Below are 17,004 nucleotides of genomic sequence, written 5' to 3'. Positions count from 1 at the left end.
CCAAGGGGCGCAGGGGGCCTGCATCAGCCCCCCCCCCCCCCCCCCCCCCAGCACCACTGCCCTATTGACAGCCTGCTTGTGGGGAACCCGAGGAGAGGGAAAAGGGATAAAGATGGGCTTAAGTAGGGAGGCAAGAGGGGCTTGGGGTGCTGAGAGGGGCCTCAGGTGCTGGGTGGGGGGGATGCTGAGAGGGGTTTTGGGTGCTGAGAGGGGCTTCAGGTGCTGAGAGGGGCTTGGGATGCTGAGAGGGTTTGGAGATGCTGAAGTAGGCTTGGGGTGCTGAGGGGGGCTTGGGGACAAGGGACAGTGGAATGATACAGGAGACTGGGCACAGGCTGAGCGAGGCCTGCAGCAGGGAGCACAGCCCCCCCCCCCCCCCCCCGGCAGGCTGGGGGGGTACCGGGGCCCCCGGAGCCTTGGGGAACGGAGGAAGCCACGGGGGACCGGGGGCGGCTGAGGAGATACGTAGGGGGCTGCGGGTCGCCGGGGCAGACCCGGGCCGAGGAAAAGCGGCGGGTCGCTGGGGCTGGGGCTGGGGCCAGCCGGGGGGGCCGGGGGAGCCGCGGGCGGGGCCGGAGCGCGCGACGCTGCGCGGGGACCGGGGCGGCCACCGGCGCCCTCCCCCGCCGCTAGCTCCGCACCGCTCCACGCCGCGCCGCGCCGCTCCTCTCCGCCCTCCGCCGCTCCCCGCGCCCGCTCCGGCTCCGGCGGCAGCCCCGGCCCCCGCCCCCGGCCCGGCCCCGCTCGGCTCGGTTCGGCTCGGCTCGGCTCGGTTCGGCTCGGCTCGGCTCGGCTCGGCTCGGCTCGGCTCGGCTCGGCTCGCAGCAGCGCGGAGGCTCCGCCGCGCCCGCCGCCGCCGCACCATGCCGGGGCCCCGCGGGCTCTGCCTGCTCGCCCTGCTGCTGGGCAGCCCCGCGGCCCCGCGGCCAGGTAAGCGGGGCGGAGCGGGCAGGGGCTGAGGCGCGGAGCAGAGCGGGGGCTCCTCGGGCACGGCCGCCGGGGCCCTGCGTCTGCCGGTCGGGGGTGCGAGCGCTGCCGGGGAAGGGGGCACCGGCCGGGGCGGGGGTGAGGGGGGACGCAGCCGTGGCCGGGGAGTGGGAGCTCGAACCGGGAGGGGATGCTGGAACCTGCCGTGCTACCGCCGACCGGGCACCCCCTGTTTCTGCTGCTCCCCGGGCCGGGCTGAAACTTCTGGCATTCCTTGGAGAGGACAGCGCTGGCACCGGCACCGGCACCGGTGGCGGCGGGGCCCGGCGGGACAGCGGCGGCTCAGCACCGAGGCGCGGACAGCTCCCGCAGCCCGCCCGGGTCCTGCCGGGGCCGCCCGGGCACCCGAGTCCTAACGGCGATCGCTGCGCAACGGGGGCCGTGTCCCCCGGGGGCCCTGCGGACCCTCCGCCTCCATCCCGCCCCTGTCCCCAGCCCCCGGTGTCCCCAGCTCCCGGTGTCCTCGGTGCCAGGTCCTCGCCGCTGCTCCCGTCCCACCGGCAGTGGCATGCAGAGGGTGGCCGTGGGGTGGTGCATGTTTACCCAGGGGCTGCATGTTCATTCCACGTGTTCCACGTTTCCACGCAGATCCGCTCCCTCTCCCCCTGCCGTGATGGCAGACCTAAGAATAGGCTCCGGGACCTGTTTGCGGGTGACTTGACAAAGTCATTGCAAACTAGCGCGGTGCTTAAAGATCTCTAGAGTGGTGCCTGCTCCCGGCCTCCGGTCACTGGAAGGCGGCGGTGGGGAGCAGCGGCCGGGTCTGGTGCGCTGCTGGCCGTGGTTACGGTGCGGGCTGCTCAGAGGGAGAACGGCCTCGGTGCCTGCCTGTGCTGCAGTGTTTGTGCAGGGCCCGGGAGCTGACCTCTAGGGCCGATGGTGCGTTTTTAGCAAAGATTAACAGCTCTTGGTGGCAGGAGGGCTGTGCAGTGCTGCCCGCTCGGCTTTGGTTTCTGTTCTCATGTTCAGATCGCATTAAAAGACTGACTTTTTTGGTCTCAAACCTGGCTCTCCATATAGGTATTATATTACAGAAACCATCCTTCTTTCCATGTAAAAAAGCAAAACTGGGCATAGATTATGGCATTTTCTCTCTCACCTGCATGGGTTTGTGTTCTGTGTATGGACATGCATGTATATATGAAGGAATCAGGTCTGAAGTCTCTATCTCCAATCGCTGGCATCCTGTCTCAGTGTCGGAACAAATAGCAAGACACATTTCTCCAGCATGTTACACAAACGATCTCATCCAGGCTGCTGGTGAGCTGCTGCAGGAGATGTGTGTGTACAGCGATAGTCCCCGTGCTGCCAGGGGGGCCGGGGGAGCTGGGCAAACAAACCGGGAGAGTGCAGGGCCCAGGACAGGGCTTACAGCTCCAGTGCTGCCTCGTGCTCCAGAGGCGGGGGGGGTGGTGGTGCCCCAGTCCCGAGCACCTCCTGGGAGCATCAGCAGGAAGCTCAGCTCCTCAGGAACAGGATTTGGCCCTTATGGCAAGCACGATCTGTCATAAATCTCAGGGCAGGAGAACACAGCGTACTGAAGTCCTCTTTCCTTGGCAGAGAGGGAGCTGATAAATAGTTGATAAATAGTTGACCGTTTACAAGGTTTGGCGAATTATTGCTGTAAAATCCCAAACTCTTGCACATGCAGCTCTGGAGCTGACAGTGACGTGGCAGCTCTCCCCATTCCCCAGGGGGTGGCTTGTCGATCTGTTTGTAGGAGGTCACAGCCGGGGCTCAGATTAGCAAACCCTGCTGTTCTTAAACTGTGAGGGGGAGCAGGATCAGACCCTGCAGAGAGGGTTTGTTGTGCTCTGTCTGCCTGCTCTTTCAGTTCGTGCTTTCAAGAAACAACTAATTTCACATGACTTGCACCCATCGGTCGCTCAGCTGGTGGCTTTTTGGTGCTTTGCACTTGTGAAGCCATTTAGATCAACACAGAGGAGGTGTGAAAGCCTCTCCTCTCAGCATCCGCTTACAGCCACCCACCAGCACGGAGCACAGCAGCAGAACAGGCAGCAGAGGCACGTCCCTTCGCAAGGACTTGTGCCAGGAGGCTCCGGGCAGCAGCGTGCAAAGAGCGCTGTCACAGGCATGGATACTTATTCAGCGCCGTGAATACAGCGTGCAACCACGGGGCGTGCAAGCAGGCCACGTCCAGTCCGGCAGCTGCAGGCAGGGGAGGGCAGCAGTGCTGCCTGTGAGCCCGTGCTGCCCGGGTGAGCTTGGACTGGGACCGATGCTGGGCAAAACCCGGGCGCTGGGGACGGTGGGGACACAGCCAGACCCCCTGGGAGGTCCGGGGTTTCTAAATATATCCCGTTTGGGGTGTCCACTAGAGGTTGCGATGAGACCAGCAAATCCTTCCTGAGGCTGCTTGCCGATTGCAGAGAAGCAACTCGGGGAGTGCTGAGCATCGGGCTCCACCTAGCCCGGTCACCTGGGCTCCCCCTGCTCTTCTTCAAGGCATTTGGGCACCTCCAGGCTAGTTGTCGAGCAGAATAGCGAGCTACAGGGGATCACCTGGCTTTGTGGTGAGCGCAGCGTCATGGGAGAATTTTTCCAGACAATCAGGTGTGTCCAGCAGGAAGGAAAACCGAGCATGAACTCAGCGAGTGCTGCAACAAGTGAGCAGTGTGCTCTCACTGCAGTCAGCTGCACCCCAAGTGGTACCATCTCAAGCAAAGAGATAATAGCTCACAGTCAGGCTGCCAGTGGGCTGTGCGGCCAGAGATAACAGGGAACGGAACTTGTCTGATGGAGAGGTATCAGAGGCCCTAATAAATGTCTCCTCTTCCTTCTCTCCCCCTTGGCAGAAAGAATCAGGAAAGTCTGGATCAGTAGCAAATGAAATTAGTATCTCTCAGCTCTCTACTTCTCCTGTATTGCTGCCTTTATGAATATATGAAGATGCTATTTAAAGTGTATGTTTTGTGGATGCCAAAGATGTTTCCTTCTATACATTTTTAACTTTGTCAGTGCAGAATTTGATACGAGTACATGGGGCTGAAGAGGCAGGCTGTAGACCAATTAAGCTAAACAAGCTCGCTTGGCGTACAGAATGCCACACAGAGGTCTTATAAAAGCAAACTGTGTAAAAAGGGAAGTGCAGAACATACCAGTGTATAATCCATCCCTTGTAGCTCTAAGTCAGATTCCGCTGGGTTCAGAAATTAATAGATAATAAGTCATGGAAGAGCCAGTATGCACAGAGGCATGGCAGGGCATCACTGGATGGGTAACACGGGCATCAAAAATGTCTGGTGTGAGAATGGCATGTCCTGCCAGAGGGCAGGGTTATTCCTGCGGTTATTCAGGGTCAGAGCCTGTGGCGCTTCATTATCCCATTTTGAACAAACAGATATTTTTTTTTTAAATTAAATGGGCTCTGTATGATTAAATAACATGCAGCTTTTGATCTAGACTGCAAGCATCCTCAGAAATCAGTGTATTTTACATCCTGTGTCATTGCAATGAGTACAGCCAGTTCCAGTGGGCTTTGGGGAAAAAAAAAAAAAAAAAGAGACTAACCTTCTGTGAGCAATCCAAAAGTAATTTACTTGATGTGATTTTATTTTTCAAATATCTGAAAGTGGTTACTGAACAGTATAATAGCATCATAGAATTGTTTAAGTTGGAAAAGACCTTTAGGATCATTGAGCCCAACTGTTAACCCAGCACTGCCAAGGCCACCACTAAACTATGTCCCTAAATGCCACATCTACATGTCTTTTAAATATCCCCAGGGATCGTGACTCCACCACCTCCCTGGGCAGCCTATTCCAATGCTTGATCACCCTTTTGGTGAAGAATTTTTTCCTAATACTCAATCTAAACCTCCCCTGGTGCAACTTCAGGCCATTTCCTATTGTCCAGTCGCTTGTTATCTGGGAGAAGAGACCGACCCCCAGCTGGCTACAACCCCCTGTCAGGCAGCTGTAGGGAGCAATCAGGTCCTCCCTGAGCCTCCTCTCCAGGTTAAAGAGCCCCAGTGCCCTCAGCTGCTTCTCACAGGGCTTGTGCTCCAGCCCCCTCCCCAGTCCCACTGCCCATTTCTAGACACACTGCAGCCCCTCAGTGTCTGTCTTGGAGTGAAGGTCCCAAACCTGAACCCAAGATTTGAGGTGAGGCCTTACCAGTGCCAGGTACAGGGGGGTCACTGCGCTGGTCCTGCTGGCCACACTGTTTCAGATACAAGCCAGGATGCTGTTGGCCTTCCTGGCCACCTGGGCACACAGCTGGCTCATGTTCAGCTGGCTGTTGACCAGCACTCCCAGGTCCTTTCCCACCGGGCGGCTTTCCAGCCGCTCTTCCCCAAGCCTGTAGCATTGTCTGGGGTTGGTGTGACCCATGGGCAGGACCTGGCACTGAGCTGTGTTGAACCTCATACAACTAGCCTCAGCCCATTGACCCAGCCTGCCCAGCCCCCCCTGCAGAGCCTCCTGCCCTCCAGCACATCAACACTGCCCCCAACTTGGTCTCATCTCAAACTTACTGAGGGGGCACGTGATTCCCTCATCCAGATCATCAATAAAGATATTAAACAGGACTGGCCTCAGTACTGAACCCTAGGGACACCCCGTGTGCCCGGCTGCCAGCGGGATGTAACTCCATCCACCACAGCTCTTTGACCAGGCCAGCCAGCCAGCCTCTTACCCAGTGCAGAGCACATCCATCCCAGCCAGGAGCAGCCAGTTTCTCCAGGAGAATGCTGTAGAAGACAGTGTCAAAGGCTTTAGTAAGGTCCAGGCAGAGAACATCCACAGTTTTCCCCCATCCGCTAGGCAGGTCACCTTGTCATAGAAGATCAGGCTGGTCAAGCAGGACCTGCCTTCCATAACCCCATGCTGACTGGGCCTGATCCCGTGGCTGTCCTGCACATGCTGCATGATGGGACTCAATATGATCTGCTCCATAACCTTCCCTGGCACTGAGGTCAGGCTGACAGGTCTCCAGTTCCCAGAGGTTCCCTCTTTCCAGCCCTTCTTGTAGATGGACATCACACTGGCTAACCCCCAGTCTGCTGGGACCTCCCCGGTTAGCCAGGACTGCTGATAAAGGATTGAAAGTGGCTCGGTGAGCCACCAAGGAAATCCTGTTACAAAACACAGGTTATATTTTAATTAGCATAATGTGCAGTTACATGGCTGGAACTGGAGCCTGCCAATAAATATATCTTTCAGGAGTTCAGATAGATGTCTATAGGAAATACAGCATGAGCACTGGCTTTCCAATTTTCCAGTCCATCAGGATGGATTTACACTCTTGTCAGCAGTATGAAATTGCTGAATTCAGTGGGGAGAGAATTCTGTGTCTTTAACCACTTGATTTGCCAGGCACAGGGTGCTCGGTAAGGCAGGAATGTGTCCCTGCTTCGGTCCGAGGGACACAGAAGCAATGTGGGGGGGTCGCCCACCAGACGGGCAGGATGAAGGATGAAGGGTGAAGGATGGCACCCTGACAAGCACCCACCCCCTTGCCCTGCTTTAGGGCTTCGGCAGAGCCAGCACCAGGATGAACCGCACCAGTATCAAATGCAGTGCACAGGGCAAGCCCCGGGGCTGTTGGCAGTACCTGCCCATCCCCCTTCATTAGCAGAGTGGTGCACAGGGACAAAGCCGACATTTCCAGCAGACCACAGCTCAGGAGCAGACACCCCAGGGTGCAGCCGTGGCCAGCACCCATAGCAGCAGTGATGGTGACCTGCCATACTTCCAGCCATGGCCTTGGGACAGCAGTGGGGAGCAGTGTGTGTGCCAGGGGGGGTTAGATCTGCTGTGGGTGGCAAACAAAAGTGCTTCAAAGTCCTTGTGTTGGCTGTGCTAGGCCAGGATCGACATCCCTTGGGGAGGGTGCTGGCAGAGCCCAATGAAGCTGCTTTTCTACTGCTGCTTTCAGAGGGAGGTCACACACATGTGGTCAAACCAGCCACAAGAAAATGCCATTGGACTCCTGCCAAAGAGGCACAGAAGGGCAGGGAGCCCCTCTGCCTGCCCCAGCAGCACCCACTGTGCAGGGTGCTCATTGTTCCCCCTGCCAGCTCAAAGGGAAGAAGTGTTTGGCCAACAATGTAATTTAAAGAGAGACAGAACAATCTTTAACATGTCCTAAGGTAAAACACTGGACCCCATGGAGCTGGAGGTCTGGGATCCCAGCTGAAGCCTGGGACGTCTCCAGCCATGCTGCAGTGCTGTGAGGCCCTGGGCACAGGTCCGTGCTGTGTGCTACTCTCTGCTGAGATGGAGAGCAAAGCAGAGAGTGTTAGGAAGGCTCTGGGGAGGCTGCAGGAGGGTGAGGGAGGATTTGGCATCACTCTGACTCAGGTTGCTGTGGTTCAGCTGCTGCTCGTAACTGGCTTTCCAGAGCCCTTCCCAAAATGACCTGCTTCACAACATAATTTTTCAAGCTGATGTGCACGTGGGTGATGCCTAGATCAGATGCAGGGAGGTGGCTTGTGTGATACAGGTGCTTCAACTGCTCTCACTGCAGCCCTGCACCTAACTCGGTGTCGGGGCACCGCAGTCTGCATAAGCCAGGATGAAGTGAAGGAGAACTGCTTTGCAGACAGCAGCCCCTTTCTGCTGTGTTGCTAAGGGAAGGTGTCCTTCATTTCAGAGGACAGGCCACCAGCTGCCTGTCTGTCTGCCTTGTTTCACAGCTTGTTAACAGACAAGTTGTTCAGGATGTTCTTGCACAGTCCCGTGGGGCTGGTCTGCTCTATCCACATCCTGCTCCGGTGAAGATCTGTCTGCTGCAGCCTTGCCCTGGCAGGAGAGGAAAGCCCGGGACAGATGGATGCTCATTCGGTGTGCTTCTGCACCCTAGCCCTGAGCCCAGGCTTCCCAGCAGCTCTCCCAAAGAAAATGGAGCTGCTCAGGCAGGACGAGCTGCTTGCCCACTGCCATCCCCCTCTACTGGGTTTGCATGGCAAGGTTTTGTAGTTTTAGGGCTACAGGGGCGGCTTTTGTGAGAAGCTGCCAGAATCTTCCCCTATGCCCGATGGAGCCCACGCCAGCTGGCACTTGGCTGGACCCGCCGCTGGCCAAGGCTGAGCCCATCAGCCATGGTGGCAGTGCCTCTGGGATAAAGTATCTAAGAAAGGAGGAAAAAATGGCACAACAGCAACTTCAGCTGGAGAGAGGAGTGGGAATATGTGAGAGCAGCAGCCCTGCAGGCAGCAGGAGAGCAGGAGGGGCAGCAGGGGCTCCCAGCACCAGAGCAGAGACTCCCCAGCAGCCCAGGGGAAGCCCACGGTGAGGCAGCTTGTGCCTCCAGCCCACAGAGCCCACAGGGAGCAGGTCCCCACCCCCTGCAGCCCGGGCAGGACCCCACGCTGGGGCAGGGGGGTGCCCAAATGAGGCTGTGACCCAACAGCAGCCCCCACTGGACCATCTCCTGGAGGCATCTATGGCCCCCTGGAGAGGAGCCCAGGGCTGCTGGCAGGGCTTGGGGCCCCGCAGGGACCCGTGCTGGAGCCAGCTGTGCCTGAAGGATTGCATCCCATGGGAGGGATTCACACTGGAACGGTGTGTGAAGAGCTGTAGCCTCTGGAAAGGACTCATGTTGGAAAAGTTCATGGAGAACTCTCTCCCGTGGGAGTGACCCCATGCTGGGGCAGGAGAAGAGTGTGAGGAGGAAGGAGCGGCAGAGACAACATGTGATGAACTGACTGCAGCCCCTATTGCCCATCCCCCTGCACCACTGGCGGGGAGGAGGGAGAGAATTCAGGAATGACGTTGAGCCCAAGAAGAAGGACTTTTTTAAAGTTTTTAAGATTTGGGTTTATTTCTCATTATCCTACTCTGGTTTCATTGGTAATAAATCACACTAATTTCCCCAAGTCAACGCTGCTTTGCCTGTGACAGTAATTGGTGAGTGATCTCTCCCTGTCCTTATCTCTATGAGCTTTTTGTTGTACTTTCTCTCCCCTGTCCAGCTGAAGAGGGGAATGCTAATGTGGCTTTGGTGGGAACCTGGCATCCAGCCAGGGTCAACCCACCACATCTCAGGCACAATTGCTACAGCAACTGCACCACTGGGAAGATGAAGGGGAATAAATGAACTTCTGATACTTGCAGTGACCCCCTTGTCACTCAGCTCTCTTATCTCTCAGACTTCATCCATAAGGATTTCAGAAATCAGAGGAGATCCACAGAGCTGGGCAGCTGGAAGAGCTGGCTGGAGCCTGGGATGGAAGAGGCAAAGCCGGGAAACAGCTGGAGGAAAGAAGACTAATTTGTTATAAGGGAGAGTAAAGCACTGTGGATTTCTAGCAGAGCCTATGGCATAGGCTGTATAAGCAAGTACAAGCGTTGCTTATCTTTGACTTGAATCTACAGCCGTGGTCCCTATGGCTGGAGGGATGTGTGAGCAGTCACAGCTGATGCCTGTGTCCTGACGCAGCTTGGCACCCTCTGGCAGGCCCAGGCCCCCCCCCCCCCCCGACAAATGAGGGGGCAGGTGATCAGCAAGGAACTGCCAGGAACTTTAAAAATTAGGGGCTGCAGCTGGCACAGAGAGAGAGTGCTCCTTCTGTGCTTTCGAGAAGACACTATTTCTGGCCCAATATCTTTCTTACATGACATGGATGTGGAATAACAAACCCTTTGAAGCGTGTTGCTGTGTTTCAGCATCATGCCATTAAAGCTGCTGGAGTTGCACTGATTTGTAAAAGCAGGGATGCAGCTGAGTGGCCCAGTCCTTGTCTGCAGCCAGAGCTGCCGGGGGAGCGAGCTGGGGGAGCCCAGATTTAGCCCCGCAGTCCCCCTGTGTGGGCATCACCCCGGGCTGGCCAGGTGCAGGGGTGGAGGGGGGTGACAGCCCCGTGGCACAGGGGACTGTCTGCTGCAGTGCTCTGTCCCCGTGATGGCTGGGGGGCTCAGGGCCGCAGGCACACAGAGGTAATGCTGTCCCTGACTGGGGGCCTCCCTGGGCTTGGGCTGGGGACTGTGTTCCCGGGGCGCTGAGAAGCTGCTTTCCCCTCTGTTCCTTCTTTTGCTTGCTAAAATTCATGGCTCTGGTGCAGCTGAGGCTGACACGCTCACAGTGTGGGCAGAGAGCACAGCCCCAGCTTGCCACCTCTTTTATTTTTCCCTTTTCTCCTCCTTTTTGTTTCCCTGAGGAGAGGCCAGAATAGCAGCTGACCAGAAGGGACCTGAGTGCTGGCTGACCTGGAGCTTTCCTGAAGCAAAGCAAGGAAGCTCTGCCTGGATTCCCCAGGTCTGTGTTGTGCAGGGACAAGCACAGATTTGTCCAGAACTTTCTCCCTTTTCCCAACCCCAGGATCCCATCACTTGCAGTAGAAGGTGTTCAACCACTGCAGAACCCAAGCAGCTCCCCAAGGGCAGGGCCAGGGCCTTGGCTCTGTATCCCCTCTGGCAGGGGTGGGGAGTGCAGAAAGGAAAAGGGCATCAGCACCCCAGGACAGGTGGATGCAGCGGGAAGGTACAAGGAAACTTGATGCAACCAAAAGCCTTAAGCTCCTGGCAGCGGGGAGGGAATGTATGAGAAGCCTGGCCACTAAACCCAGCTCTGAAGGTGTGATTCCAAGTGCAAAGCTTTAGTCTGGGAAGGAAATTTGGTGCCAAAATGCAAAGGCATCCAAAAATTTAAGCGCAACAGAAGGAACATCTGTGGGACTGATCCCAGAGCTGTGTAATCCGCTTGGCAAAAGATTTTTACATCTCTGTCCGTCTCACTGTCTTGCACACTTGTGCCTTATGTGCCAAAGCAAGGAACCAGGGCACCAGCAGTCATGCTTAGGAGAGGCAGCTCTGCAGGCGAGACCCCAGAGAAGGGACAGCAAACACGGTCCCCAGGGCTGCTGGGGTAGTTTCAATGACATGCTTCAGCCCATCAGCAAGGGAACTACCATGGGGACCTGGCACTGCCATGGAGAGCTGGGGCAGAGCAGGCAGGAGTGGGCTGGGGGGTGCCGGTGGGAGCAGTTCTGCTGCTGGTCCCCTGCGGGCAGGGAAGGAGCAGGGATGGAGGGGTGTCCCGTGAGATCTTGTGGCGGTTGCTGTTGGGCTTGGTGTAGTTCTGTGAGCAAAGCACTAAACTGATGAAGATATTAGATTAGTCCAAGCACCCAGGCACTAATGGAAGAGGAATAATGTGGAGTGAGTGAGGGAATGTTCTGGAAACTGGTCAATTCGGGGTGATTTCAGAGTTAGTCAGAACAGCTGAAAATACTTAGAATTCAAGAGAGAATCTCCATCTGACTTTTTAGGGTGGATTAATGGAGCATGTCAACATTTTGTGGATGACATCCTTCATCTCGGGTAGATTGGTGGCTGGGGGACAATACCAAACAACATCACTTCTGATATCCCCTCCACCGCCTCCCTGCAGCCCTGCAGCTCTTTCCCTGACAATGGGGCTGCATGATGATAGGAAGGAATGGGGCTTGCATTTTCTGATGATGATTTAAATGCAATTTCAGTAAAAAAATCAGGCTGTTCCTAACAGTCCTAAACTTCCGTTTGCAAAGATACCAAGTCCCTAAAATGAAAGACTACTTTTGCATGAGCCCTAACAGCCTCCCAGTGCTCCCAGCACACCTGCAGCATCCCCACCCACAACGAGGAACTCTGCAAATACAGCTTAGCAGATGCCTGCTTGGACACACCTTTACCCCACTGCACAAAGGAGGGAAGGATTTAAAAAAAGAAAGGTAGATGATGCTAGCAACATTAAAAACACGATGCAAGTGCTGCTTTGTTGTTAGTGGGGTTGGGGGGGGTGCATAGCTCTGCCACCCTGGTACCCAGGCTGGCCTGGGGCAGGATGCAATGCTGTGCTCCAGCACCAAGAGCATCCTTACAGATGTCAGACTATTCCCAGCACTGTCACGGCAGTCACCTCTGGTGCAGAGGGAAGAGATCCTGGGGTAATGCTGCCCAATGCAGCTACCACCTGCAAAGCTGTCCCAAAACCCAGCACCCTGAGATGTGGAAAACCTGTTTTCCAGAGCACACAGCCCCCATCAGACAACTTGGTTCCCTTCACCCCATATCATCCATCCAGCTTATTCGTGCAGCAGTTTTTAAATTGCTGTTGGACACTATATTTACATAAATATGTGAGCCAATGAGGTCTAAAACCCTGGTGAGCTCTAAATGGTGTATTAGGTTTCGGAAAGAGGATTTTATCAATTTACTGAGAGTACAAATCAACAGAGCAGAATTTACAAACCCATCAAAAAGCGAGGTGACAGTTTAGAATTAATCCTCTGCCTGAGGCACACAATGTACCTCCACAAACATCTCCCAGCATAGATATATTTGAGAAATAGTGAAAGAAAATGTAACTTCTAATGCCTTTGTACACTGCCAGTGAAACGGCTGCAGCATCATTGGGGAGATGAATGGAACTAATGTCATTGGGAAGGTGCTGCCGCCTCTCACTTTATTTTTATCCAAGACTCAGTCCCCAGCCTGTGTTGAAATATTTCAGTTAGTGTTTGTGCCAGAATTTCCCCAAAAGAAAACTTCCCCACTAATCTCTCTTCCTCATTCATTCTTAAAAAATAATAATAATAATAATTTAGTTTCTCCACACCCACTGCTTGGAGCAGCATTGGAGCCCACGTGTCATGGGGGGCATGAGTCTGCCTGTGCTGCCAGGGTTGGATGGTGCTGGTGGGTGGCTTTGGCTTTGGGGCAGTAACCAGCAGTGTCTGGGGCCATTTGTGCCTGGAGAGGTGCAGGGGTCAGGGGTCTTCTCGGGCTGGGTGGGATGCTCCAGGTGCCCATGGCCCCTGCCTGGCTCCCAGGTGGGCAGCAGCCCTGCTCTCCTCTGGCATTTGCTGGGCAGTGGCACTGCTCCTTGGGTAAGGAGGGAAAACAGCTTTTGCTCTCCAAACCCAGCACAGCACCCTGAAGGCATGAGGATTCCTTCTCCTGTGCCCTTCCAACCGCAGGATGCGTGCGGCTACCGCCTCTGCCAGGAGCTGGGGCTGCTCTCCCATAAGGGGTTTAGAGCTGACACGTAGATGAAATCAGTGAGGCAATTTTAAGTAAAAGCAAACTTTTCAAGCTATCTAATCAAAAAATATAAAGGCTTCTTTTCAGCTTTTGTTTCCAGTACACAGAGGAGCCCATGCCTGCCAGCGGTGAAATGGCTGTCTTTGTTGTGTAGATGACTGTGAAGGACACAGGCTGCGTTCCCATTTAGGAACGCATTGAGGCTTTTTTGGAATTCATTAGGAAAGGTAGGGAGGGAAGGGTGCAGCAAAACAAGAGCCCTTGCAGCTGCAGCCTAATGCTCTCCTGACAGTGACACAGGGGAGGATCAGCCTGCTCCCCCAGAGGCAAGTCTTTGTAGTTTTTCCACTGCAAAATGCCTTTTACATAGACATCTAAAAGCATTTTCCATTCCTCTACTGGGGCTTATCTAGAGTCTGCAGTGACAGGCAAACTGCACCACCAGCACCCCAGCTGCTTGCCAGCATTGTTGCAGCTGCAGTCCCAGCCAGAAGCCACCACACCTCCTCGCAAAGACCCATCCAACACGACCTGAATGGCTCTGCTGCATGTCAGCATCTGCTCCTGTCTTCTACAGACTTTTGCTGCTCTTGTATAGGCCCAAAACTTGCATGGAGCAGCGGTGTCGAGGCTCTGTGTGCCCACCAGCCTGCACCACAGGCAGAGGCATGCATGCACCTCACCTGCTCTGACCATGGCATCGCTGCTGCTCCATTGCCACAGCAGCCACCTGCATCCGACTGGTTCCCTGGGAGCCAAGCTAAGGCAGAACCAACAGCTCGCTCTGCTCACCCAGCAGACATTCAACATTTCCTGCAGGCTCAGGCACGGCATGTGCCTCAGCATTGCGGCTGGATCCAGAAAAATTGTGCCAGCCTCAGGAATCAGCAAGATTGGCTGTTTGCAGCCTCAGAATTGCCATGCTGGCCACCCATGCCGTAAAGAGCCAGCGCTTGCAAACCAAGAAGATAAAACCAATGCAGCAGAAACGCAGGCATGCCAATGAGAAGAGGGCGGTGCTGGGCTGCAGGCAGCATCCATCAGTCGGGCGCTGCCAGGGGAATGGCTGCTGGTGAAACACAATGGGGAGATGCTCCATGGTGCAAAAAGTCCCCCAGGCCGACGGGATGCAGCGCAGGGCGACTGCAACTCATTATTGCTCATTGGTACATTGTCACCCAACCGCACAAATTGAATTGAGTCATGGCAAATAACGTCTCCTTGAGTGACTCAGATTATCCAAGCGAGCTTCCATAGGCAAAGGCTGTATTTTTCCACATTTCCACTCCACATGCATCAAGTCAGCCTCACAAGTAAAGTCTTTCTTAAATTATACAGCGTTGCATCTTTCATCAAAACAAGAAGCCCGAACAAATAGCAAAGGTAACAGCCCACTTAAAGTCGGGGCTATGAGCCTAGCATTAGATTCAACTCTGAAAAAAGCATTCGGCTCTGAAAAATTCCTTCCTAAGACTCCCAGCACCATTCCCAGTTACAGGCCAGAGCATTCTCTGATGGAAAAATACATATAAGTTTACGTTAAACTTGCTGCTGCTGCTCTTCCCATTCCCATGCGATTAGCTGTCGTGTTTCTAATGAGCAAACAGCCCTAACCCCGGGCCTCCCGACTCCAGCCGCTGCTCCAGAAACTGCTACGGGCTCTGCTGCACCTTGTAGGCTGCTGCCCTCCCCCCCTGCCAGCTCGGAGCGGGACCTGGGGGGGACCATCCCCACGTGTGGTCGGTCCAGGTCCCCTTCAGCAGCAGCTGGTCCTTCCCTGAGCATTTAATATTGCACATAAAAAAGGCAATCCTTAAAAACAGATTTATTTCCCAGATGTGCCTATTTTAATCATACTGCACTGCTATCAAAAGTATGTTAAAAATTACAATTAACTGGTAGGAACATAAACAATAGCAGCAGTAGAAAAAAACTTATCCAACTTGCATGACACACTGGTTTTTATAATTTGCTGATTCGTTACCTGCTGGGAAGAACAGTGCCAGGTACTTTCTCACTGCATTTCCCAATCAGCAGGGTATGTCAAAAATAATAATATAGCCAGGAAACACGCACAGGCACCAGTGATGTGACATGCATGTTTTACAAGAATATATGAGGAACATCTGACAAAGCCCCCTCTCCGCACCCTGATTCAAATATCAAAGCTCTTCTGGAGAGGCTTGTAGAGTGCCGCTGCTCCCTGAGCCGAGCCGGAGCAGCAGCCGCTGCGGTGGCACACGCTGCCAAAGCCGCTTTGATGGGAGGAGAAAGACTGGAAATTGAAGAGCTGCCCCTGAGGAGAGCCCGATGCACCAGCAGCACAGCAGGTCCAGCCCTGCTTCCCAGCACACCCACCCCGAGACAGGGCTGGTGCTAAAAACAGGCCTCAAGGGCTGGCATTTAAGGGCTTTCTCATTTAACTCAATCCATCTGTGGTTAATGAACAAAACAGGCAATCATTTACATATTTGTGTTTTCTGATTTTTCTGTTTAAGGAATTCTGGGGAGTGGGGGAAGGTGATATTGCCCAGCTCCTTAAAAGGGAGATGTGTTTCCACATCACTCGTCGGTATCCTGTACCAGCTCCTATGGTGAAGCATGGTGGGGGTGCTCAGTGTGTCCCACCTGGGACGGGGAGGGCAAGATGAGAGTGCCCTGAGCCTGGTGGGACCCAGCTAGAGCCTCTGCGTGGGCACAGGGCAGGGTGAGGCACCTCCATGCAGGGCAGGACACCCTGATGTGGGTGGCACAGGAGAGCACCTACAGCGAGCATCTGCGGTGAGACACGACGGGAGAGGCAGACATGTGTTCTCTGCTGCCTGCCATGGTTCAGCTGGGGCCTCTTTGCCACATCCTCTTTGCTTGCTTATGACACACATTTAGCTTTCTGCTTCTCTGTTTCAGGGGAATACAGGGGTTTCCTGGGCATTGGCGATGCCCTGGAAGCAGCACTGGGAGCAGAGGACTGGGTGCCCTGCAGCTTGTCAGGCTTGTTAGCTGGGTGCAGCGGCTGTGCCTGCCGTTGCTGCCCGAGCAGCCCTTGTGTGCTCTCAATAAAGAGCCTGCCGTCTTTGTTCCCAATGTACTTGCACCCCCACAAAGCCTATCATTATCCTTTCTGATATAATTAAGATCAATCAAATGGAATAATAGAGCAGAGGTCAAGGAAGGCAGTTACTTCCTCAGGGAACAAGGGTCTGCTTTCGTCAGAAATACCAGGGAGCCAGCTTAATTGTTCTAAATTTCAGAAATTACCAACGTACCTTATAATTGCATGTCCTCCTGCACTGGAGGGAGGAGGGACCCGAGGGAGGCTTTGTCTTGGAATTCACTGCGTGGCCCTGCATTCAGCTCTCACCCCACAGTCACTGCACCCCCTACCCTGGTGGATGCTGTCATAGGGCAGCATGGCTAAATTAGCTTTTTTTCAGGGTCCAATGGGTCATGCCACCAAAACCCAGCTGGTAGGAAACTCTCTGCCCAGCCGGTCCAGTATGGGTGCATGCGGGTGCAGAGGGATGCAGAGGTGGCTGGAGCCGGGCAGGGGTGGGGGCTGCACCCTACCCTGGGAGTGAAGGCACCGATGCTGCTTCCCGTGCAGGAGGACCATGATTCTCTCATGACATCTTGATGACTAATGAAAATAAATTTGCTATATGTATTAATTAAAATAAAGTGCAGCGGCTTGTCATTGGGCTTGGTGGAAGAAGCTGTACATAGGTTATCATCATCCAGCATAGCACAGTGCAGAAATGGAATTAGTTCTGCCAGACCATCTTTAAAACACAAATCACTGATGACTGATACAGCTGACAATTAATTATATAAAAAACAGAGTCACTGGAAATAAAGCAAGAACTGAGAGGAGCACCAGCAGCAGCCCAGCTGCCCTGCAGTGATGGACCCAGGCTGGGCTGTGCACCCATCCCAGGTTCCAGGGCAGTGCAGGGTGGCAAAAGCTGTGCCAGCCCCAAGCTACTGCTCTGCTCCTGGCAGAATGACTCCATTTTACTAGGAAAAATTAAAA

At 54.7% G+C, this 17,004-nt stretch overlaps 1 protein-coding gene across 2 annotated transcripts in view; it reads left to right on the top strand.

Moving 5' to 3' along the window:
• The first annotated feature begins 538 nt into the window (after window positions 1-538).
• SEZ6L (seizure related 6 homolog like) overlaps window positions 539-17,004 on the top strand; it is a 50,855-nt gene continuing 34,389 nt past the window's right edge. Inside the window, exon 1 of one of the 2 annotated variants that reach the window (XM_055699137.1) lies at window positions 539-930. In XM_055699137.1, coding sequence (XP_055555112.1) covers window positions 864-930 — 67 coding nt within the window. In that variant the 5' untranslated portion in view covers window positions 539-863. The remainder of the gene's footprint in view (window positions 931-17,004) is intronic. The other variant, XM_055699133.1, reaches the window with a different exon arrangement.

The sequence above is a fragment of the Falco cherrug genome, chromosome 1, assembly GCF_023634085.1.
Source record: "Falco cherrug isolate bFalChe1 chromosome 1, bFalChe1.pri, whole genome shotgun sequence".
Classification (NCBI taxonomy): Eukaryota; Metazoa; Chordata; class Aves; order Falconiformes; family Falconidae; genus Falco; species Falco cherrug.
This window is presented reverse-complemented; position numbering and strand designations above follow the sequence as displayed.